This window comes from Bufo gargarizans, chromosome 8 (genome assembly GCF_014858855.1).
Source record: "Bufo gargarizans isolate SCDJY-AF-19 chromosome 8, ASM1485885v1, whole genome shotgun sequence".
Taxonomy (NCBI): domain Eukaryota; kingdom Metazoa; phylum Chordata; class Amphibia; order Anura; family Bufonidae; genus Bufo; species Bufo gargarizans.
This window is the reverse complement of record NC_058087.1, coordinates 18,504,939-18,529,783: the sequence shown is the minus strand read 5'-3', so window position 1 is coordinate 18,529,783 and position 24,845 is coordinate 18,504,939. Positions and strand designations below refer to the sequence as shown.

Here is a 24,845-nt window from a genome sequence, read left to right as displayed (position 1 = left end):
GACATGAAAACAACATTTGTGCATGCAAGGGCTCCATGAGCTTCCCTGCAAATGTCCACTGGGGCATTTTCCTCGTAGTGTAATTAACACCTATATTGCCCACAACTCATTAAAGCTGTGGACATCAGCGAGTCAATTTATTTTGCTGTTGTACTGTAAAGCAGGAGTGGACCTCTCACTGTGCAAAGAAAGCAATTATACCCATCCAGAAATTTACATGTGGCGTGTGCGATTGTGGCTCCATAGATGTGCATGCACTGGTATACATTTATATATATATTACATGCACCAATTTTGTTTCTAATTTTACATTGCAGGTTGTTTCGTAGATCTGACTGTTGCTATAGTGATTATAGTGATGCCATATTTACTTGAACGTCCACAAAAAATGCTTTTTGTGCAAACAATCTGCTTGTCGATATGCTAATGATGAATGTGTACACATGGAAATACTGATGAGGTTTATGTAAATACCCGAGTAGGTCTGATGGTTGTGTGCGCCGGGTATTGTCTGTGTTTTTAGGGGCACATATATCACTCAAAAAAATCGTAGTCGAGTCAGTTTTCTTTGTTTATTGACCATTTATAAATTAAAAATAAAAAGTCATCCAAGAATAAAAACTAAGGCTACTTTTACACTCTAAGCAGGACGGATCCGACAGGCTGTTCACCCTGTCTGATCCGTCCTTCTGCTATTTCGCCGGACCACCGCTCCGTCCCCATTGACTATAATGGGGACGGGGGCGGAGCTCCGGCGCAGCACGGCAGTGCACGGCGATAGCCGCCGGGCTAAAAAGTCAGGACAGTGCAGTACTTTTAGTCCGGCGCCCTTTCGCCATGCACTGCCATGCTGCGCCGGAGCTCCGCCCCCGTCCCCATTATAGTCAATGGGGACGGAGTGGCGGCACGGCGAAATAGCGGAAGGACGGATCCGACATGGTTAACAGCCTGTCGGATCCGTCCTGCTGCAAGTGTGAAAGTAGCCGAATATAAAAAAAAAAGACATTTGTTTAGTGACTGCTTCTTAGACCCCCCATAGACAGAAAAGCAAAATAGGCCAGCAACTGATTATTTAAGTCTACTTTCACACTGGCGTTTTTGGCTTTCCGTTGGTGAGATCTGTTCAGGGCTCTCACACACTGTCCAAAACGGATCAGTTTTGCCCTAATGCATTCTGAATGGAAAAGGATCAGCTCAGAATGCATCAGTTTGTCTCCGATCAGTCACCATTCCGCTCTGGAGGCGGACACCAAAACGCTGCTTGCGTTGTCTGACGAAACTGAGCCAGACTGAGCCCCATGTTAGTCATTGGGACGGATCTGTTTTCACTGACACAATAGAAAACGGATCCGTCCTCAATTGACTTTCAATGGTTTTCAAGATGGATCCGTCTTGGCTATGTTAAAGATAATACAAACGGATCAGTTCTGAACGGCTGCAGACGGTTGTATTATCTGAACGGATCCGTCTGTGCAGATGCATGACGGATCCGCACCAAACCAGAGTGTGAAAGTAGCCTTATATGTATGGGCGTGGCCCAACTCTCCCCAATCTATTATGTTAGTTCAAAGACTGATCGGCCGCGTTGAATTTCAACATGCCCAGTCGTTTGTTCTTAGCCATCAACAGAGATGTGTCACATCTGTTTCAGAGGCTTCGTGCTGGCTTGGTAAAATGCTGAGCTCCCCGACAGACCTAATTTATAGTCGGTGGGTCCATAGGGCACGGTTTATTGCCGTGATATGATGGATCGGACAGTGCAGTTTTTCTGGTCCCAGAACTTCAGTAAAATGGGAAGACTTGGCAATGAGCGTAGTCTTTCTCACCTCTTTGCGCATAGTATGTGTGTGCTAGTATTGTAGGTGTTTGGCCAGCTTTAGGCTCACTCAGCATTAAAATGGTATTCTGAGTATAGAATATTAATGACGCTCATCGATATCTGATCGGCGGGGGTCTGACTCTGAGCACCTCCACTGATCAGTTCTTTAAAGAGGCCACTCTGGTGAGCGCTGCGGCCTCTTCCAAGGCCAGCGACCTCACATTCATTGGCCACATGGCCTACAGTATACGCAGCTCAGTTCGCTTCAAGTGAATAAACCTGGGACTGCAATACCCAATAAAGCCGCTGTACAAGGTGCTGTGAGGAGGCCGCAGCACTCGCCAGAGCTCCACAGCCTCTTCATACAGCTGAACGGTGGGGGTGTTGGACCCCACCCATCAAATTCTGATGGCCTGTCCTAAAGATGGGTCACCCGTATTCTACTCCCAGAAAACCCCTTTAACGGGCCCTCGGCTTTAAACAACACTTTTCATATGCTCCTTTGGGCCATGTTTAGTGAAATGCAAGTAAATGCACTTGCCCAAATTCTACCATCCCTTTTAGGGCTCCTTATATGCTGTCCTATCTGGGGGCCCCATACAGTACCTCTGTGTGCATATTTTTTGGGGGAGATGCTGATGACATTGGATTTCTTTCTTGTCCAATATGTAATGCAGGTATGTAAAATTCACTGTACTTGTACATTCGTCTGCCGGTAGCAGAAATGTGCGGCCGAGGTGCGCAGATGCAGGTTTGTGTCGTTTCTTTACCCATGTACATTCAGCAACCTATACATATACAGGGATAGTCCTGTAATCCACCACTGACGAGACAGATGCCCCATTATCCGGTGGCTTGTTGCTTTGGGTGCGTAATGCAATGAATTGGTAGAATTGCAGTAGAGTTAATTTTTCACTATTTAAATGAGCGATGTGATAATTTTTGCAGAAGACTTTAATGTCCAGATGTTGATGAAAAGTTCTGCCTGTTTTTCTTCCCGCCGCTATTTCTGTATTAAGCTCAGTGTCAGAGATTGTGACATATGGGACTAATATCATGAGCACGGTCTAAATTTAAATTGTGCACCCGAGCCCTGATGCTGAGCAGTCTGTTAACTTTCCTCCATGTTTTTGTAGTTTCATGTTAAAGCTTTGTGACAGCGCTGCCGTGCATTGTATGAAAAAGGAGCAAGTGCGACTTCATATTCCAGGGTGACTCTCTGTAAAGTGAAGCGATGTGACCTAATGATGGACGCTGTATAACCACAGGCCAGTTATAGCGGTAACTGCAACTGCCAGGATGCACGCCATTAGGTATCATTCAGGTGCAGGCTGCGACGTGACAGTTTATCACCTATCAACGGGATAGGGGCTAAGTGCCTGATCAGTAGGAGTCTGGACGCTGGGACCTCCACTGATCACGGGAAAGTTGAAAGTGTGGCCCTCATCGTTCATAAAAACAGGGTTCCTGGATACCCCCTGCTTGAAAGGAGTGCTAGTCGAGCATTTGCAGTGCCATTCTATTCAAAGTCTATGGGACTGCCGGAGAAAGTCTCAGCGTTTGAATGGAGCTGCGTTGGTCATGCCCAAACACGTCTCCATTTAAACATTTGGTACCTGAGACCCTTTGTTTTCATGAACGATGAGGACCCCAGAGGGGGAGTTGACAACGATCAAGCACTTAGCACTTAGTCTGTGGATAGATAAGTTGTCATTCGGGGACAAACCATTTAAGCAAAGGTCTACTTAGATCCACTTTTGAAGGGCATCTGTCAGCAGATTTGTACCTATGTGCGCTTGGCAGCTGAAGACATCTGTGTTGGTCCCTTGTTCATATGTGTCCGCATCGCTGAGAAAAATGAAGTTTTAATATATGCAAATGAGCCTCTAGGAGCAACGGGGGCGTTGCCATTACTCCTAGAGGCTCTGCTCTCTCTGCAACTGCCGCAACCTCTGCACTGTGATTGAGAGGGCCAGGTTGGCGTGATGACGTTTAGTCTGCCTGACCCTGTCAATCAAAGTGCAGAGGGCGCAGCAGTTGCAAAGAGAGCAGAGCCTCTAGGTGTAATGGCAACGCCCCCGTTGCTCCTAGAGGCTCATTTACATATATTGAAACATAATTTTTCTCAGCAATGCGGACACATATGAACATGGGACTAGGGCTGAAACGATTACTCGATTGAATTGAGTAATTTGACACACAAAATCCTCGATCCTCGTTTGTGTCATGTGACCACGGAGCGTGAGTGAAGCGCTTGCTATTACTCACCGCTCTGTGGTGGCACTGGGGGGGGGGGCACAGCTGGTGGCACTGGGGGGGGGGGCTGATGGCACGGGGGGACTGAGTTTGATTAATCAATAAAATACTCAATTACAAGAATAGTAGATGGCTGCAGCCCTACATGGGACCAACACAGATGTCTTCAGCTGCCAAGTGCACATGTAACAGGTCGGCCAGTGTCATAGGTACAAATCTGCTGACACGTGCCCTTTAACTTTATATTGCTGAATGGCACAATGTCTACAGGTTGTAGTGCTGATCGGCTGCTGACCTCTCTGTGCCATTAGTGGTATACAGGCTACTGTAATGATACCATGAGGCAGGCTGTGGAAAAGGTTGCGTTGTTTTTTATCACTGTACTGTTCATTCTGTTCTTGCCATAATGGAAATCTCTTCTTGCACAAACTACTGGGAGAGCTTGCCCATATGCACAATAGCCAAACTGAACTGGGAGAGCTGCAGTGCAAAGCTGACCAGGCGCTGTAGATGGCTGATGGCTCATTTGCTGACAACTGTTTCCCCAACCCCGCTTCCCCATAAGTATACATGCTTGGATAGGCAGAGGGTGAGACATTGCTGCCAGATACCTCTTATTGATATAAATCCATAAGGGAACAGCAGGGCTGCCCCCAAATCTAGGAAGACTGTCAGCAGAGCACAACACTGGAACCACCAACAGATGGGGGGAAATGCAAATATGAACAGAGGACTAGCGGGTTCTAAAATTTGTTCCCTCGCGCACACACACAGCAGTTGTTTTTTATGGGTGCCCTTGGGGGTACATCCACTGTATAATTTCCATCCTTTATACTCTATTTAGTGAAGTCATTGAAAAGAACAATTGTGAATTGTTACCCTGCTGCAATCGTGTTGTTCCAAGCAGATAAAAAAGCAGGAGCAAATCCAAAAGTTGTACATAAGGTTTTCAGATCTGTGGGAGACCAATCAAGTGTACAAAGATGACAAGAAATTGGACTCCAGGAGCCAGAGAAGCACAGAATGCATTGGCATGGACAGGATTTTTCAGCGTCTTCGTACTATGCTAGAATTTCATTGTTATAAGCCGAGATATTTGCTGCCAGGCTATGAAGCTGATACAGAGAGAACACATAGACAATAAATAGATATTGCCTCCATTGGACAATAACATTTGGAAACCTCAAAGGCGTCACCCGCTGGGACCTGCAGCTTCTGGAACGGTGGGTTTAATACATGCATCTATAGTGGTTGTGGCACATCACCAAAGCAGTAAGTGCACACCCACCTGTGATCCTTAAACGGCATCTGTCAGCAGATTTGTACCTATGACACCGGCTGACCTGTTCTGTGTGCGCTTGGCAGCTAAAGACATCTTTGTACTTGCTATGTTCATATGCGTCCGCATTACTGGGGAAATTTTTTTATTATATATATATATATATATATATATATATATATATATATATATATATATATATATATATATATATATATATATATATATATTCAAATGAGCCTCTAGGAGCAACGGGGGCATTACCATTACACCTAGAGGCTCTGCTCTCTCCAACTGCCACACCTCCTACACTTTGACAGGACCAGACAGTAAAAACAAAAGTGCAGAGGGTGAAGCAGTTGCAGAGAGAGCAGAGCCTCTAGGTGTAACGGTAACGTCCCCGTTGCTCCTAGAGGCTCATTTGCATATATTAAAACCATCATTTTTCTCAGCAATGTGGGCACATATGAACATGGGACCAACACAGATGCCTTCAGCTGCCAAGCGCACATGTAACAGGTCAGCCAGTGTCATAAGTACAAAACTGCTGACAGATGCCCTTTAGGGATCGAAGGTGGGTGTGCACTTACTGCTTTTGTGATGTGCCACAACCACTATAGATGCATGTATTAATCCCACCGTCCCAGAAGGTGCAGGTCACACTTTTTGAGGTTTCCAAAGGTTTTCCCAGGTATGTAGGAGACCTGTAAGTTAAAATGCTTTCAAAGAAATTCCAGGCATAAGCGCTGCCAACTCTATTACAAGAAAGACTGTACTGAAGATGTAGGCTCAACAATGATGCATTTCGGGGTCAAGCCCCTTTCCAGACTGAGAAAGCATCAATGTCCTGGACATCTCCTGTGAATCTGAGGAAAAGTGTTGACCCCGAAACGCATCAATGTTGGACTTTCAATGAAGACTTCCTTCTACTCAAGAAGGCACAGGTCATCACTGTGTGATGTGTAGTACACAACATAAGGCATTCATGTTATGGCTGATGGGTGTGTAAATCACTTTTTAAAGGAAATGTCCAGGATTAGAAAAACATGGCTGCTTTCTTTTAAAACCGTACCTCACCTGTCCACAGGCTGTGTTTGGTATTGCAGCGTGAGGCTGAGCTATCATAACGTACACATACCGTGGACAGACGTGGCGCTGTTTTCGGAAGAAAGTAGCCATGCTGGACAACCCCTTTAAGTCGAGATTGATTTACTTTTGGCCTTCCTGCTGTAGGAGCTCTTGCTTGTAGGACTTATTCTAACCTTGCATGTGCTTAGATTGTCCGTCCGTGTTGGTATTTAGGGAAAACAGCAGAAAAAAAGCAGGTTGTCAGCAGATAGACATCCATGGCCTGAACTTATGAAAGCCATCTGATTTGGAGAATTGTTCCTAGCTGGCTATAATTTTGTTGTCATTTCACGTATCTACCTTGTGTAATTGATGTGACAGGACTGGGCCTCAGCCTGGTCCCTTAGCTTGTGCTCAGTTTAATGCCTAGCCTCTCCCTGACATTGAAGAGAAGATGGTGCTTAGGTGCCTGGTCTGCAGGAAGCACTACCCAGGATGCATAAATCGCCTTACACATCGGCTATCCATACTTACTAGTCTCTCTATAAGGATAAAAAATACAATAATTGGAGTTATTTTTCCTTCCAAAGCGAGAGAAGTGTCCTGATGGTTTGCACGGCAGGGGGGAGGTTTTATTAATATTGTAATGAAATGAGTATGGGGAACGGCGCCAAGACTTACACGAGCGGCTTGCACAGTGACCGTCGTTGTTCACTTCTCGTGTCCAACTAGGAATTGACGTGACAGTTTTTCTTTTATTTTACAGGTTGTTATCGACGCCTTCAGATTAATCAATGCCAACATGATGGTTTTGGGACACGAACCAAGGCAAACCACTTCCAATCTTGGCCACTTAAACAAGCCATCTATACAGGTAGGTCGAGGACAATGAGGCTCACTGCTGATGACAAACGTATCTTGAGAGAGAAAATTTTTCAGATTTATATAAAAATAAACATATAAAAATGGAAAATGATAAAAATAAAAACTTTTAAAAAAAGGAAAAATTGAATGTTTTTTAGGTTTTTACAATCTAGAACAAATACAGGCCATATGATCTGAAGCTCGATTCGCTCAAGCTTATTTGTAAGGATAGGGATTCTTCTGGGGGGGGGGAAGCGTGAGTGATCCCAATAATAACCCTTATTATAGAAGTGAGAGTCCGACGCTGCATCATTACGGCTACTTTCACACTAGCGTTTTTGCTGGATCCGGCAGGGATCAGCAAAAACGCTTCCATTCTGATAATACAACCAACTGCATCCGTTATGAACGGATCCGGTTGTATAGGAAAGTCAATGGGGGTCAGAGAAAACAGATCCATCCCCATTGACTTGCATTATGGGTCATACCAGATCCCCTTTTCTCCACAACCCATGATGGAAAGAAAACCGCAGTTCATTCAAATGGAACTAAATGCATTTTGGAGCGTTCTGTTCAGTTATGTTTTGTCCCCGTTGACAATGAATGGGGACAAAATGGAAGCGTTTTTCTCCGATATTGAGATCCTCTGCCGGATCTCAATACCGGAAAATAGAAACGCTAGGGTGAAAGTAGCCTAAGCGCAGCGCTCCATCTGATCATTTACCCTATAGAAAATATAACTAATGATTTTCCTTGGTGTCCAATAAAGATCCTTCCTGAAATTCTATACGCCTGTTGTGGTTGGAGTCCATCGTCTGGGGATTTGGGGCTTACAAGCTATCGTTGAGGTCTGGCTATGTCCGTTTAAGCTTTTAACAGCAGGTTCTAAATTTATTATTATAATTTTTTTTTTTTTCACTTTTTTTCTTCCCGTTAACGAGAATAAATTAAAGCAAGGTGTTATGTGATCACTCAAGAACGCCAAGTGTACATTAAAAAACAACAACCCTAGGTCCTAATGAGAAGAGAAATTGTCTTGGCGTTTGGGGCTGGACAAGTCCACACTTGCAGGTTTCTAGAGAATAGCGTACACCGGACCCTTTAGCCAACCTGTAATGACCTTCAGCATAAACATTTTGCTCCTTCATTATCGTTTAGAGGGGTGAAGAACATCCTACGCTTCAGACTCTCGGGGAAAAAAATTATAATTCTCCACCGCACCTTAGGTTGTACTAATTGAAGATAACAAGCGCCTGCTTTTCGCCATGTTAAAATAATTAGTCAGATTTTTTTACTTCTCCTAATTGTTCTTTCTAAAAGTGTGTAATTAAGCTGTAAAAGGTTTGCCGTAAAGTTGCTTCCTTTCAGGTTTCCTGAAGCAATCTGTTTACCGTGTATGGATTTGAGGGGAACCTGTCGCCATGAAAATGCAGCGCAATTTGCAGGCAGCACAATTCAGGAGGAGCTGAGCCAATAGATGTGCAGTTTTATGGGAAAAGATTCAGTATAACCTGTAATTTATGTGTTCCTTTGTCTTCCTGTTCTTTGCATAGTGTAGATGCAGCTGAACAGGAAGACACCGGAGCACATCCAGTCAGGACTTCAGCAGGAGAGCCCGCAGCCATTCACGTAGTTACGTGATCACACCCGATATTTCTAAGTACTGCTGAAACCATCTTTTTTTCCACAGGTTAAAGGGGTTGTTCGGGTTCAGAGCTGAACCTGGACATACCCTCATTTTCACCCAGGCAGCCCCCCTGATATGAGCATCATGCTCTGATGCTCTCCTTTGCCCTGCGCTGTATAGGGCTGTTTTGTTTGTTTTTATACTGCTAGTCGGAGGCTTCTGCCGTGCAGTGTATTCTAGTGACTTCACCGGCTCCGATTGGTGGGCTTTAGTGCTGCCCTAGCCGCTTTACAGGCTAGGCAGTGATAAAGCCCACCCATTAGTGCTGATGATGTCAGCGGTCTCACTGCTAGATGTTAAGCCTCTGCCTAGCTTTACCCATGTAAAGCCCGATACATCACCGGATCTCCCCAAAAAAAAAGCCTTTGCCCTGACGATTCAGCACATGACAAAGGAGAGCATCAGAGCTTGAAATGCTCTGATGCTCATATTAGCGGGGCTGCCTGGGTGAAAATTGGGATTTGTCTGGGTTCAGGTCTAAACCCGGACAACCCTTTTAAGGGTCCATTCACACGTCCGTAGTGTATTGCGGATCCGCAATACACCCGCCCGGCACCCCCATAGAACTGCCTATTCTTGTCCGCAATTGTAGACAAGAATAGACCATGTTCTATTTTTTACGGGAGCCGCAGACCAGAAGATTGGGGCCTCGCTCCGGAAATGCAAATGAGGACAGCACACTGTGTGCTGTCCGCATCCATTCCTGCCCCATAGAGAATGAATGGGTCCGCATCCGTTCCGCAATTTGCGGAACGGGTGCGGACACATTCACAGACATGTGAATGGACCCTAACTGAAAAACAGGATTTAGGTAAAGCCCTGCAGAACCTTTTAAACCTCTGCTCATTCTATGCTAAGGAGTCAAGTGGGTGCTCCTTCTCAGTGACAACAGCGTGGCTAAACAGACACTTAGCTGTCAATCAGTAGGAAGGACCGCCCACATGACTCTTCAGCCTAGAAAATGCAGAGGCTTAAAGGGGTTATCCCATCATAATGATCACTGTTAAATCTGTTAAAGGGGTTATCCCATCATAATGATCACTGTTAAATCTGTTAATGATTTGACAGTGATCATTTTTGTAAATATACTTTATTAACAAATCCCCACCGTTTAGGATAAAATTCATACCCACTTACCTGATTGTTGTGACTCGGTCTCCCCTGGTTACGACCATTGTTCTTCTCCAAAAGCCGGAAGGTCGCGCTTGCCCAGAAGACTCCTTCTTTTCTCCCGGCCAGTCCGCTCGCTGTTCTGAACGCGCACGCTGCCGCGCATGCGCGACGGTGACTTCTTCCCGGCCAGAATAGTACAGAGCTGCGAACGCGCACGCCGGCTCTGTAGGAATAAGTCACCATTGCGCATGCGCGGCGGCGTGCGCATTCAGTCCAGCGTGCGGCACGGCCGGGAGAAGAAGCCTGCCCCCAGCCAGAATCCAGGAAGTGAACGCGCGGTGGCAGCAGGTAAGTATAAAAACGCTAAGTGGGATAGCCCCTTTTAATTAATAAAATTCAAGTTATGCTGAATAGGTTAAAATACAACTGTACATCAATCTGCTCAGCTCCTCCTATAGACTGCACTGCATTTTCATGTTGACAGGTACCCTTCAAAGGAGTTGTTACCTCACACTTTGGTGGCACATCTGAGACCCGCAACTATCTATCCTGAGTGGGGCCCCCAAAGTGAACGAGAGTGCACCGTGCTTGCGTAGCGTTCTGTCTATTCACTTTTATAGAAAATAGTCCCATAAAAATGAATGGAGGGCGTACCACCCAACTTTGTAATGCAGATTTTGAATGTTTCTATCGGTCAGATTCTCTGAGTGGATCTGGTGTCTCAGCAGGAGATTCTGAGTTAATAGAGCGGAGGGTCATCCATTCATATCCCTAACCTAATAGCCAGAGCAAAAAGTGACTACAAAGAGCTTCTCTTGCAGTGAAGAACTCACCATGTCCATGCATTACATGGAAAGTTCAGCCATATCAGTGGGAGCCGTGTAATGTTCCACTTCCAAAGGGATTGAGCACTAGTCTGGTCTCCCCACAGAATTCCGGTGATTCACAGTGGGTCAAAGCCGCCCACTCCAAACTGGACCATCAGTGCGGAACAAAGCTCGACTTTATGCAGTGCAGTCATGTCTTGTGTCCAGACCATTAAACTCCAGGCAAAGTGTGTATGTAATCTTTATCTGATGCCAGTTTGTTTTTCCATAGGCACTAATTCACGGACTGAACAGGCACTACTACTCTATAACCATTAACTACAGGAAGAACGAGCTGGAACAAAAGGTGAGTATTTCTACTGCCATTGCTGCAGGTATTATCTGGGGATGTGTTCATGGGGACAGTCTGCAATAAGTGGCAGAGAGGACGACACCAGAGTTTTATCCCTTGCATCTTACTTTCGGTTTATGGTTTTTCTTTCATTTATGCAAATATTAAAGGGAACCTATTATCAACTTTATGGTGACCTCACTGAGGGGAAGCATAAAATAGTGACAGAAATGCTGATGTCAGCGGTGTGTCACTCATGAGCTAAAAGTCAGTGGTTGCCGAGAACCAGCATCTTCATCATTGCAGCCCAGGCCTGGAAAAGAGTCAATTCTACCTGAGAAGAGTCCTGGTTATTCATAATCTCCTGCTCTTCCCGCCCATCTGCTGATGATTGGCAGTTCTCTCCTAGACAGAAAGGAAGAAAACTAGGTAGAAGCCTGTCAGTCATCAGCAGGTGGGCAGGAGAGCAGGAATAACCATGACTCTTCTCAGGTGGCCGTGACTCTTTTCCAGGCCCAGTCTGCAATGATTGTGATGTTGGTTCTCGGCAACCACTTGCATTTAACTTATAAATGACAGACCGCTGAAATCAACTTCACCTGTTTCTACTTTATTATGCCGTTAGTATGGGCAGCACAACGTTGATGACAGGTTCCCTTTAACTGCTGTTGGAAGAGTTTGAAAACCTGCGCGGTGTCTCAGTTCAGTTCCAACAGGCAGAATAGTGTAGCCTGTATGTTTATAAAAAACCATTATAAGCCAGTAGGATCTGTTAATCTATATATAATTTTTTCATATTTTTTTTACATATTAGAAAATGCACCTTTTTTATTTGCTTTCCATTTGTGCAGTACTTGCCACGTAAAATGTAGTTGTAGACTATCCTTCAATTATAAATAGGACAAGGGGCAGACTAGGTGTTATGTCCAGCCCAGAAGACACAGCATTAGCTGGTTTGAGATATTGTATAAAATATTTATAGTTGGGGATGAGCGAATCAACTTCGGATGAAACATCCAGAGTCGATTCGCATAAAACTTTGTTTCAATGCCGTACGGAGTGATCGCTCCGTACAGTATTAGAATGTATTGGCTCCGATGAGCCGAAGTCATTACTTTGCGAAGTCTCGCGAGACTTCGCTTAATAACTTCATTAATTGATTTCTACTCTAAAAAATAATTTCCCGAACTCTGGTACCTTGGAACCGAACCAGAGTTCATGAAATATTTATTTTACAGTAGAAATAAATTTCTGAAGTTATTATGCAAGTCTCGCAAGACTTCGCGAAGTAATAACTTTAGGCTCATCTGAGTCAATACATTCTAATACTGTACGGAGCGCTCACTCCGTACAATATTGAAACGAAGTTTTGTGAATTGACATTGGATGTTTCATCCAAGGTCTATTCGCTCATCCCTATTTATAGTATATGCTGTGGATATGTCATAATTGTTTGATAGATGCAGATTCCATCTCTGGGACAAGTGCTTATCTCCAGAAAGCTCCTACCTGGCAGAAAGGAGTGGTCCAGGGTCCGTTCTGTAGTTAGATGCAGGTCCCAGAGTTGGGTCCCCACCACCAGCATCTGCACCGATCACTAGAGCGGTGGTTTCCCCCACACATGTGCGCGCGCACACACGTTCCTTCTCTCTGCATGTCAGTGAGAAGAACATTGAAGGGTTCTCCAGGGCACACGCATGACTCCATTCAATTTCCTCCTCCACTGCATTCATACACCATGGAGAAAAGGGCTGCTTGGGACCCCCTGTGGTTTCCTAGAGGTTGGGCCTAAAGTGAGCGCAGACATTTATTAAATATCCTGTGATAACTTAAAAAAATTATAATAATTTGACTTTTTTTATTTATTTTTTCATACGGAACGTGCTTCATGTTTAAAAGCTGCTATATTCACCCACTGAATTTAAGACACCCTAAGGGAGGTGACAGGTGGTCTCTAGGTGTAATATGTCTAATTAGACATAGTGAACACCATTTTTACCGATGATTAAAGGCTATTTTTTTTTTTTTATGATTGCATTTTACTTATATTGGGCTAAAAATATATTTAGAAAATGGTCTTTATAAAAAAAAAAAAAAAAACCAGTTTTTGTTCTACAGGGTTATATTTCAGTCCATCTACAAGACACTCACTTTCTGCTTTACACAGAGTCCAATCGTGTTGCTGTTCTGACGGCTTATGTGAAGCACGATCTCTGAACTGACGGCTCATAAACATTGTTAGTTTATGAGCTGTCAGGAATTCAGAGATTAGGGTTATCCATCCACCGGTCAGAACAGCAACATGGTGTACTTCAGTGTAAAACACAGTCTGCAGACTGAAACTTAACCCTATAGAAAATTTTTAATTAAAGACCAATTGAAAAACTGATTTTAGGCTACTTTCACACCAGCATTTTTGCTGGATTCGGCAGCGTTCAGCAAAAACACTTCCGTTACCGATAATACAACCATCTGTATCGGTTATGAACAGATCCGGTTGTATTATCTGTAACATAGCCAAGACGGATCCGTCATGAACTCCATTGAAAGTCAACTGGGGAACAGATCCGTTTTCTATTGTCAGAGAATTCTGATTCGTCCCCCATTGACTTGCATTGTGGGTTATGACAGATTCGTTTTGCTCCGCATCCCAGGCATGAGAACGGAATGGAATTCCTTTTGGAGCATTCTGTTCAGTTACGTTTTGTCCCCATTAACGATGAATCTGGACAAAACGGAAGTGTTTTTTTCCCGGTATTGACACCCTATGGCGGATCTCAATACCGGAAAATAGAAACGCTAGTGTGAAAAGTAGACAGTGCAGGGCACCAATATCCCTAATGATCCCTAATTGGGGATGGGGGCATTGCTATTGTTCACCTGCCTGTCTATACAGAGTTCCTACCCCGCAAGGGGCGGCCCTGTCAGGATACCTTACCCTAGGATATGGAGGTATCCCAATTATGCCCTATAGCAGTGAGGGCTAACCTTGGCACTCCAGCTGTGGTGAAACTACGACTCCCAGCATGCTCCATTTATTTCTATAGAGTTCTGAGAGCAGCCAGGCAAGGGGGGCATCTTGGGAGTTGTAGTTTTAGCCATCACTGCCCTATAGGATAGTTCCCAACGTGTCACGTTTTAAGTGGTCTATCATCAGGGGAAAAATCCAAAGTATGCAAAAGGCAATCCTTAGATCAGTGGATCTTTAGGGTGTAAAGGAGTTGGACACTGATGGTCCTATTAGGTGGGAGACCCCACAAGTTGTTGGGGGGCACCTCTGGGGCAGCTAGTGTGAAAGTAGCCTTTGCCCAAAATGAGTAAAATGCAATCCTAAAAAAATTTGCCCCTGAAGATTTTCATAGCCTTTAATGTTTAGAATGAGAAGCCCAACATTGTGCCGCATGTTACCTATATGAAAGTCCAGCATCCCATCAGCTATGTGGTGTGCACACAACTTCTCACTGAATGATGTGCTGGGAGATTGTAGTTTGTCATCTGCTGCATCTTGTTGTCATTTTTCTTATATTCATTTATTGGCAGCAGTTTGTTTTGTTGCTTTCAGATGGTTATGATTCGGTGAATGTTTCTGTTGCAGATGCTGTTGAACTTGCACAAGAAGAGCTGGATGGAGGGACTGACACTTCAGGACTACAGTGAACACTGTAAACTCAACGAGACGGTTGTGAAGGAGATGTTGGAGCTTGCCAAGAATTATAATAAGGTATCCAGCACGTGTTCTAGGAGTTTAGTCTTTTTAGTACATAAGGAAATCCTGTGTGGGCTGCATTATAGCCAGTCTGATGACAAGTCAGCCGCATGCTTCTTATCATATTGGCTACAAGGTATAGATGGGGTCTCCGATCTTGCCTATATTTATTTCCTAGTGGAATAATTGTAGAACATTCGGCAAAACATTTTGGAGTGCTGACTAAAGTTGAGCAAACTTCTGTTTTCAAGTTCGGCCTACAAGATTCAGGGTTTGGGATATCTAAGAATTTCGTTATGGATTCCGCTACCACGAAACGGAATACTTGGATATCCCGAACCTTGTACACCGAACTTGAAAACAGAAGTTCACTCAACACTAGTCCTGACGACATCATTAGGGCTTACACACAAGACCATATTTCCCTTGGTGTACTTCACTATCTGGACTGCACACTGGCCCATACAATTCAATGCACATGTATCCGTGTCCCCAAGCTCACAGCAGGTCCTGTTTTCCGTTTTTTTTCTACTGATCAGAGTGTGAAAAATGCAGAATGAACATGGAAGTTCTTAATTTTTTCAAGGATCAGTTTTTATGTGCATGGGGCCTCAAAAGAAAGACATAACATTACAGTGGTTGTCTCAAAAGACATTGGAGACCTATTGGTAAGGGATAGGACATGTTCTATCTTTTTTGGGGGTCCAGCAGAACAGACATACGGAAGCAAGATGGTACACGTTGTGCTGTCCACATTTTTTGGAGCCCCATTGAAATAAATGGTTCTGCATCTGATCTGCAAAAAAAAATAAAAAAATGCGGTTCATATAAATTCCTTTCAGGTGCATGGGGCCTAACTAAAAGGAAGTGACAGCAATGCAAGTAAATGCCACTTTGTGTTTTGTGTTTGGCACTGGTCTGCTTTTCCCATGTGCATGCATGGAAGACAATGGTTGGAACCCAACCAGTCACACGTTGCTGACATATTCTATGGCGCAAGAGCCTCTGATGAGAGAGACTTTTTAGAGTGGGTATTCAGCACGTGTGGCAGCCCCCTTTATGCGTTACCCACATGTAGTGATTTAAATCTAAAGTCATTTACTAAACTAAGACTGGACGTCTGCTTTACGCCACATAGCGTGATAAAACGGTAGCGAGTTCAGATAATTTATCGTTGGATTATCGGCACCTTGGTATTTGAAGTGAAGATATTTTATACCTTGAAGTGATTCCTACTTGTCCTGTCCCACGCATATCACAAATGGAGGTTTTAATGCAAGCCTGGGTAGGCTGTGGATAAATACTGCAGGAACGGGTATGAGGAGTAGGCGGCTGCCTTTGGGATAAAGGGGGGACACAATTTATGGACCAAAATATAGACATAAGAAAGGTGAAGGATGTACAGGAACCGACGGACACTACAGACACGCTGAAGTTTGTCCCACCGGTCCTCTGACTATGGGGTGTCAAATATCGTATTCTCTTCCTTGGGCACCAAGAGAGCTTGTTCTTGGGGGGGACTTAAGGGGTGTACTAAGACTTTAAAGGTTAGGATAGGTCATCAGTATTCAATTGGTGGGGGTCCTATTCCTGGCACCCCCTCCAGTTAGCTGATTGAAGGGGCCCTCTCACTTTTTACCAGGCACAGTCGTGGCGGTGGCTGGTACTGCTCTCCCATTCAAATGAGAGCTGCAATACCAGGCACTGCCACTACAAAATGCACAGCGCTGTGCCTGGTAAACGGTGAAGGGGGACGAGATCCTCATATATATATATATATATATATATATATATATATATATATATATATATATATATATATATATATATATATATATATATATATATATATATATATATATGTATGTGCTTACAAATGGCTTTGCTTTTCCCCTCTCTTGTTAGCTCGTTACTGAATCCCATTTACATATATCAGACAAACGTTCAAGTCGCCATGCAGCGGGAACTGATTAGGATCCGAGCCTGTAGCGTGTGTTGTCATTTCAATTTTTTTCCCAATGTGGCTGCTGCCAGTAGATGAGAGTGGGTGTCAGGCATGGCATTGAGAAGCTTTCCATGTAGCTCTGAGAGACTCGAAGGTGAAATCTCTCTTGTGGCATCACGGTCACAGTCTGCTGTTAGACGGGAGGAAAACATTCAGCTTTCTTCTGCATTGGCAAATTGGATCTGTACACATTTCATTGAAAGCTTGTAAGAATATGGAGGAGAGAGGCGCATGGTCATATTTATTAGAAAGCTCTATACAATGCACTTACATGAGAAAGCTGCGGTGTGAGCGATTTGTTTTTACGTCCGTTATCTTGTATTAAAGCTTTTATTTTTTTTTCTATAATTTTGCCCATATGATGGTAGTAGCTTCATGCTATATGGACTGTATGATACATTATAGATATTTATTTTCACCCCAATCTATAGGCTTATGTTAAAGGGGACCTGTCACTTTCTCAGAAATAAATTTGACTGCACACCTTATCTTTGGTAACTCCGGCACCGTTTCCTTTTTTTCCCCTCCCGGATTCCCCTGTTCAGTCGCCGTCATTGGCATTAGTTTCCGTATGCAGCCAGTGGTATTTCTCCGAGGACGTCACAGGCCCTGTTTAACACCACCTTTCGAGTTTAGGTTCAGTGTATGAGCACAGGATACTTTTGGCACAGGTGCTGGACGGATGCATAGCCCAAGAATATGGGGTGTATAGCCTGCTTATAATGAGGGTTTGTGTTCACCACATACATAGAAATTTTCCTAGAAAATGCACCAACTGTAAAATTGAAACACAATGTTGAGTGCCCAGCTCCCTGCTTCAACCCCCCCCCCCCCCCCCATCCAAAATTTGCAATTGTTGGCTGTAAATGGAGCTTTAAATAATAAGGTGGTCCAGTTGCCGAGAGCCACGTTTCAAGCCGCCACTGAGGAGCATTTTTCTGTTGAGAAATAATCTGAATAATTTGAATAAAGTAAAATTCCAATTAAGTTTGGTATTATAATGAAATACTAAATCACTCTCTGCACGGTAAGCAGTGTTTTTGTCTCCCGTATTACAATTCAAATGTTTAGGAAAAGGGCTGAGAGAAATAACTATTTAATATATGCAAATAAGCCTCTAGGAGCAACGGGGGCATTTCCGTTACAACTAGAGGTTTTGCTCTCACTGCCGTGCCCTCTGCACTTTGACGGGGCCAGGCTGGCGTGATCACATTTTTACTGAATGGCCCCGTCAATCAAAGTGCAGAGAGCGCAGAGCCTATAGGTGCAGTGGAAACTCCTCCGTTGCTCCTGGAAGCTCATTTGCATATAATAAAACATAATTTTTCTCAGTAATACGGACACGTATGAACATGGGACCAACACAGATGCCTTCAGCTGCCAAGCGCTCATGTAACAGGTCAGCCAGTGTCATAGGTACAAATCTGCTGACAGATGCCCTGTAAATGAAATCTGTCTGCAGGTTGTGGAATTAAAAGTGAACTAAAGAAGGTTCCAGACTTAGAACATGAGCATCAATTGTGCAATGTATTGTATGTTAATATTCAATCTTGTAAGTCATTTTTGCGCAGCCATGAATCATTTTCTGCATTTCCTCCTCTCTTTCAGGCTGTGGAAGAGGAAGATAAGATGACACCTGAGCAGCTTGCCATAAAAAATGTTGGGAAACAGGTACGTAACCTCTTATACTCCATCAGATGGTTGGAGTCGTGGTAAATGTGAAGAAGAGTTCAGTAGTTTGGGCTTTAAAAGAAACCTTGGAACCCGTTAGGAGCTTCTTGCTGCCCGAGCTGTGAGCAACATGAAATCCTGACAGGCTCCCTGATTACCGGGAACAGGGAGAAGCATTACAGGGTCGGCACCTGTCAGTTTCTGCCCGCCCGGGTCAGCTTAATTGACAGATTTCACCCTATTTGCGTATCAGGGAAAAAATTGTCAATAGCAAAGGCCAAGTTCACACCTTGTTTTGTACACGTCTGAGGTATATGTTGAACATATTCCCTGATGACCTATCCACAGGAGAAGTCATTAGTATCTGATTGGTGGGGGTCTGACACCCAGTACCCCAGCAGATCAGCTGTTTGAAGAGCCCACGGCATTGTATAGCAGCCACGCTTGGTATTGCATCTCGGGCCCATTCATTTGCAACTAATCCATGCGACCGATTAACGTGACGTCACTGGCCATAAGAGGTGCCGCATCGCTTTTCAAACTGCTGATCGGCGGGGTGCCAGGAATCTGACTCCTGCAGATAAAATTGATGACCTATGGTGAGGATAGGTCATCAGTATAGGAGTCTCACCAGGGCCCTTAAGTTACCAGTTTTCTTTGTTTTTTCCTCACAGGATCCCAAGCGCCACTTGGAAGAACACGTGGATGTTCTGATGACCTCAAACATTGTCCAGTGTTTAGCAGCCATGTTAGACACGGTCGTATTTAAATAACGGATTTATTGGAGAGAGCGTCTTTTTGTTCTTGTGAAGTGGGTTATGTATGAAAACCGCGGTCGGCCTCCAAGACTGTTCCTGTTCTTTCATGATACTCGGCTGCAATGTTTTTTTTCCTAGGGTTTTTTTTTTATTATTTCATGCAGTTTAGTCTTTTAATATAAAAATTCTGGTAAAATCCTATGTACATAACGGGGCTACATGGCCACAAATCGAGCATGCGTCTAGAGCCTCTGGCAGCAACAGGGTTAACAACTCGTTCCCTGTCAGTTATAAAGTCCGTTTCACCCGAGTCAAAGACATCCAAGAACATGAACTGCTGCTTTAGTTGGGGACATCTGGCATTGCTGGTGACCTGGGAGCGGTGCAGCAACACCTCTCTGTCTCTCTTGTATAATTACTTCTGTTCCTAGATGTCAGGGACTTTGCAGACGACAGCCTTCTTTAAACATTAGCTGGGCAAATTTTATTAAAGTCTACATTTAATATCTGGGAAATCCATGCTCCAATTGTTGCTTCATAATAAAAATACATTTACACATTTCTGTTAATTTGTGTTTTGTTTTTTTTTGTTTTTTTTTTCTTTGCAAAACAGAACTTAAAAGGGTTATGTCATAATTGATGTAAAAAATTAAAATTAGACATCATATAGTACATGACAATCTTTCTAACAACAAAGCTAGAACCAGCCCTGTACCTGACATGGATCCAGAGATCTCCCCATTCATTGTTCCAATTGTTTTTCTAGGTCAGGGATCAGCAACCTTCGGCACTCCAGTTGTTGTGAAACTACAACTCCCTGCATGCTCCTTTCAGTATGTGATTAGCAGGGGCCCATCACCCCCGACAATCAGTTGTTCCCAAATAGCCCTGGAACTAGACAGCTCCATCCAGTGGAGAGAGCTGGTTACTGCAGCATAGAAATGGACAGAGCTGTGTAGTTCCAGAGCTAGACCTGCAATCTGGTACAGCTGAGACAGGGTTTTTTGGACCCCCCTTCCCACACCTGGCCTATCCTGAGGGTAGGTCATGAATATTAAAATCCTGGAATACCCTCCTAATGTCAGTGAGTGGAGGCATTCTGGTTTACCCGAAGACATAATAAAGGTAAAGAGACTGGACTCCAGATCTGCATTGATACATAGTAACAAAATCGCTGGAGAGAGAATTCTGCTGCTGTTGCATTTAGCATGGGGGAGATTTGTAGCAAATCTCCAGCAGCCCTATTAGGTCTGCATTGGGGTTCAGTCTATGGACTTAAAGGGGCTGTCATTATTAGAGGTTATGAAATTCGGTCACGCTTCGTTTACTGGTAGAAGGTGAATTGCGTTATGTATTCCATTACCACGGACCATAATGCAATTCTATGACGGAATGCATAAGGGAATGTCTTTAGAGTCCTCTCCTGGATAACGGAAACGGGACGGATCCATTTTGCAGCCCAATATGCCTCTAAAGGCATTCCGTTATGTGTTCCGTCATAGAATTGTGTTATGGTAACAGAATCCATAACGCTGTTCACCTTTTACCAGTAAGCAAAGCGCCCTAGTCATTATTATGAGTAATGACAGGTAAGGGATGAAAATAATAAAACAAGTTATACTTACTGGTTCCAATCCTCCTTTGCTTCCAGCACCGCCACTCTAGCCATTACATCATCTCCTTGGCTGAAGCAATGTCGTAACCACACACCATATGACCGTTGCTGGCCTTAGCGGTAAACAAGCACATTGCTGCTGCAGCCATGTAAGCAAAGCCCGTTCAGGAGAAATGCAGCATAGTAGGTCCTCCTCCCCTTGTCTCTTACATGATTTTCTATCTCGCCCCAATGCTGGATTCACAGTAACACTGCTCAGTACTGCTGTATAATGGCCTACATGCTGCTGATGATGATGATTTTTTTTTTTTCCATGAACGTGTGCTACAGAGATTTAGGGTAGCAGGATCTTTTCCGTGTGCTGTGTATGGGAGACATCATAGTAGCTATTCACCACCCACTGGTTCAGGGAAAACTGAGAATTGAAGGTGGAATATGTGAAGGAGAAAACTGGTGAAAGAAATGCAGGATTCAAGTTATGTAATAGTCTGGAATAGTGTTATTGCCCATGTACATACACATGGCCACTTATTCTAAAAGTCGCCTGAAGTTACAGTTTAAGGGCAGGTTCACAGTATTTGATGGAGTTTTCTTGAGCCAAAGCCAGAAGTGGATCCAGATAGAATCCTTTTTTAATGGATCCTATTCCATCCTTTTTATATTTTCAATGCATTTCAAACTCACTCTTGACCTTGTCTCAAAAAAATAAAACTGCATATAAAATTATTTCTGCAGAACAAAAGGAATAAGTTTCCAATCTTCTCCCTGCCATCATTTGTTGGGGGAGAGTCCGAAGGGACTGCAAAATTACCAGGTTCTGCCAACAATGGTCTAATTGCCTTCAACAGAAGATGAAACCCAGAGACAAGAAGTCTCTTCACCGTTCCTTCCATATCTTGCTGGAACCTAGGTTTATGGTGAACCTTCACTCAATAGAGAAGGGTTAACTGCTTGTTCTCCTTTTCAGACAGTGGAGACACACCTGATACCTCTTGGGACACACACAATTTTGCCATGGAAGGGTTTGGTCCCTATATACTTCCAAAATGTGTCATATGTAGTACAAATTATTATATAACCGTATTAATTTCTCGAGAGTATAATATTCCTTTGCATTTGTCTTGTTTACTTTCCCAGTAAGTATTTATAATTTGAAAACCTCTATTTATCATACTTATACTGCCAAATAGTATTACTAGGTGCAGTATGTTTTTTTTTTTTTACATTTTCCCCCATATGCATTTGGGACCTTAATGACCAAACTTTTTTTTTTCTTTTTTCTTTTTTCTCGTTTCATTCCAAGGGCTATCATTTTTATTTTTTTCCGTCAATGTAGCTGTTTGAGGGATTGTTTTTTTTTGTGGGACAACTTGTCGTTTTTAACTGCACCATTTTGGGGTACACAACTTACTGGTTAACTTTTTATTAGCTTTTTCTTGGGGGGGATGGGAAAAAATAAAAGCAATGCAGCCACTAAATTTAGACATTCACTTTGCAGGATAAACAATGATAACTTTATTCTCTGGTTCTGTACAATTACAGCAATACCATAGATGTATAGTTTTGTTTAGTTTTTTTTACTTTTTATTACTTTTGCACAATAGAAAAAGGCCTTGTTGCTCATAGAAACCAGGGTTTTTCAGGACTTGGATACGTTGGAGCCCCACCAATCTGATACTGATGAGCAATCAATGTCTAAGGATTTATGCACACAAACGTATTTTCTTTGTGTCTGTAGGTACTCTGTGTGCATTCCGTTTCCGTATGTCCGTATTTCCTTTCCGCATTACGGACAAGGATAGTACTGTTCTATTAGGGACCATCTGTTCCGTTCAGCAAAATACGGAATGCACACAGACGTCTTCCATATTTTTTGTGGATCCGTTTTTTGCGGACTGCTAAAAACATACGCCCGTGTGCATGGGGCCTACGTCTCAGAAAATCCTTTTTTTTTTAATTTTAGAGCACTCAACATACATGATATGGATGAAAGTATTTGGACACCAACATGAGCTTTTATGACATCCTATTCTAAATTCATAGGCATTAATATGGAGTTCGGCCCCCAACACCTCTTCCCCTTGCAGTGCAAACAACTTCCAGCCTTCTGGGAAGGATTTCTACAAGGTTTGGGAGTGTCTGGGAATTTTGACCATATATCCCAGGGCAGCATTTGTGAAGTCAGACTCAAATGTAATTCATCCTAAAGATGTTGGATGGGGTGGAAGTAGGGGTTTAGTGCAGCCAGTCAAGTTCTTCCACACCAAAATCACCATTGCAGCAGTGGCATCCTATTACAGGATCACGCTGGAACTCTTTAGAATGAGCCATTGTTTGCATGGCTACGAGCTGGATTTTATACACCTGTGGCACACTAACTGAATGAAATACCTGAATTTGATGATTAAGAGACGTTCATTTAGCGTATCTCTAGAACAGTCATCTCCAACCTGTGTTTGAACAACCCTGACATCCCCAGGCTGGGAGTCACTGCTCTAGAACTCATGAAAAATTCATCAAAGCCCGCCTGTCTGATTTTACTGTTGCCCTATTGGGGAGAAAAAAAAAGGTTCAAGTGCAAAATTAAAATATCCATCATTGAGGATTGCTTTGCAAAAGGTTCCTTACAAGGGTCGCACGACTTTACCATGAATTGTGGGCAACTCCGTGTTACCATGGAACAGTTTGAAGAGAGGAAAAAAACACATTGATGCAATCACAAAAATCATATAAAACCCCAATGAGGAGCTCAGCAGAGAATGAAATATCCATAATTTAAAGGGATTATCAGGGTATAAATATTTCCCTTTCCCTGTGCTTCCACTGAAGGCCCTGCAACTTACTAATGCACTTCAGGAGATCATGAGTGACCCCTTTGACATCACAACCAGGCCTCCCATGATACCCTATGTCAGAATCCCCACCCAAATGATGTCAGACCTACGAGATCCTGGAATGGACGGATCGTCCCTCAATCCATAAGCAGGGTAGGTGGAGTCCACCGCTTGCCCTATTGAGGCTGTGTGGGTGTAAACATTAAGAGACCACAGGAAGGGGATGATGGAGGGTGTAGTGGGCAGCGTTTTTGGCCCAGGGAAGGGTGTAGTAAGAGTTTACATATCTGGCTGATCTTGCAGTACAGAGCACTGTGGGAAGTGTTGTGGCTGCTGCTCATCTACGCCCACAACCTGGAAATTCAGGTTGTAAACAATAGAGAGCAGCGGATGTATGGAGATTGAAGTGAAGACTCAGAAAACGTTGACAGATACACTATTATGAGTAGTGATGGACAAACATCGGCTGGGACTATTCGCGAACCGCGCGTTCACATTGCGCCCGTTAACTTTAATAGCAGGCGAACCTGAAAAACCTTTAGGTCATATTTGCAGCCACCAAATACAAACTATGAGTGCACAAATAGTCCCACAACATGGATAGTGGCATACCAGAGGAGGATCATTGGCAAAAATTCCCACAAAAAAAAATGTATTTTAATCAGGGGCCTTAATGCGCTTAAAGGGAACCTGTCACCGGGATTTTGTGTATAGAGCTGAGGACATGGGTTGTTAGATGGCTGCTAGCACATCCGCAATATCCAGTCCCCATAGCTCTGTGTGCTTTTATTGTGTAAAAAAAAACAATTTGATACATATGCAAATTAACCTGATGAGTCCTGTCCCTGACTCATCTCACGTACAGGACTTATCTCAGGGTAATTTGCATATGTATCAAATAGTTTTTTTTACACAATAAAAGCACACAGAGCTATGGGGACTGGGTATTGCGGATGTGCTAGCGGCCATCTAGCAACCCATGTCCTCAGCTCTATACACAAAATCCCGGTGA

General features: G+C 43.6%; 1 protein-coding gene across 1 annotated transcript in view; it reads left to right on the top strand.

The window, feature by feature from the left end:
- Positions 1–19,953, top strand: part of PSMD14 (proteasome 26S subunit, non-ATPase 14) — a 77,589-nt gene extending 57,636 nt beyond the window's left edge. Inside the window, exons 7-11 of the mRNA XM_044303467.1 lie at positions 7,189–7,296; positions 11,185–11,259; positions 14,840–14,965; positions 18,564–18,626; positions 19,301–19,953. Coding sequence (XP_044159402.1) covers positions 7,189–7,296; positions 11,185–11,259; positions 14,840–14,965; positions 18,564–18,626; positions 19,301–19,399 — 471 coding nt within the window. The 3' untranslated portion in view covers positions 19,400–19,953. The remainder of the gene's footprint in view (positions 1–7,188; positions 7,297–11,184; positions 11,260–14,839; positions 14,966–18,563; positions 18,627–19,300) is intronic.
- The last annotated feature ends 4,892 nt before the right edge of the window (positions 19,954–24,845 follow it).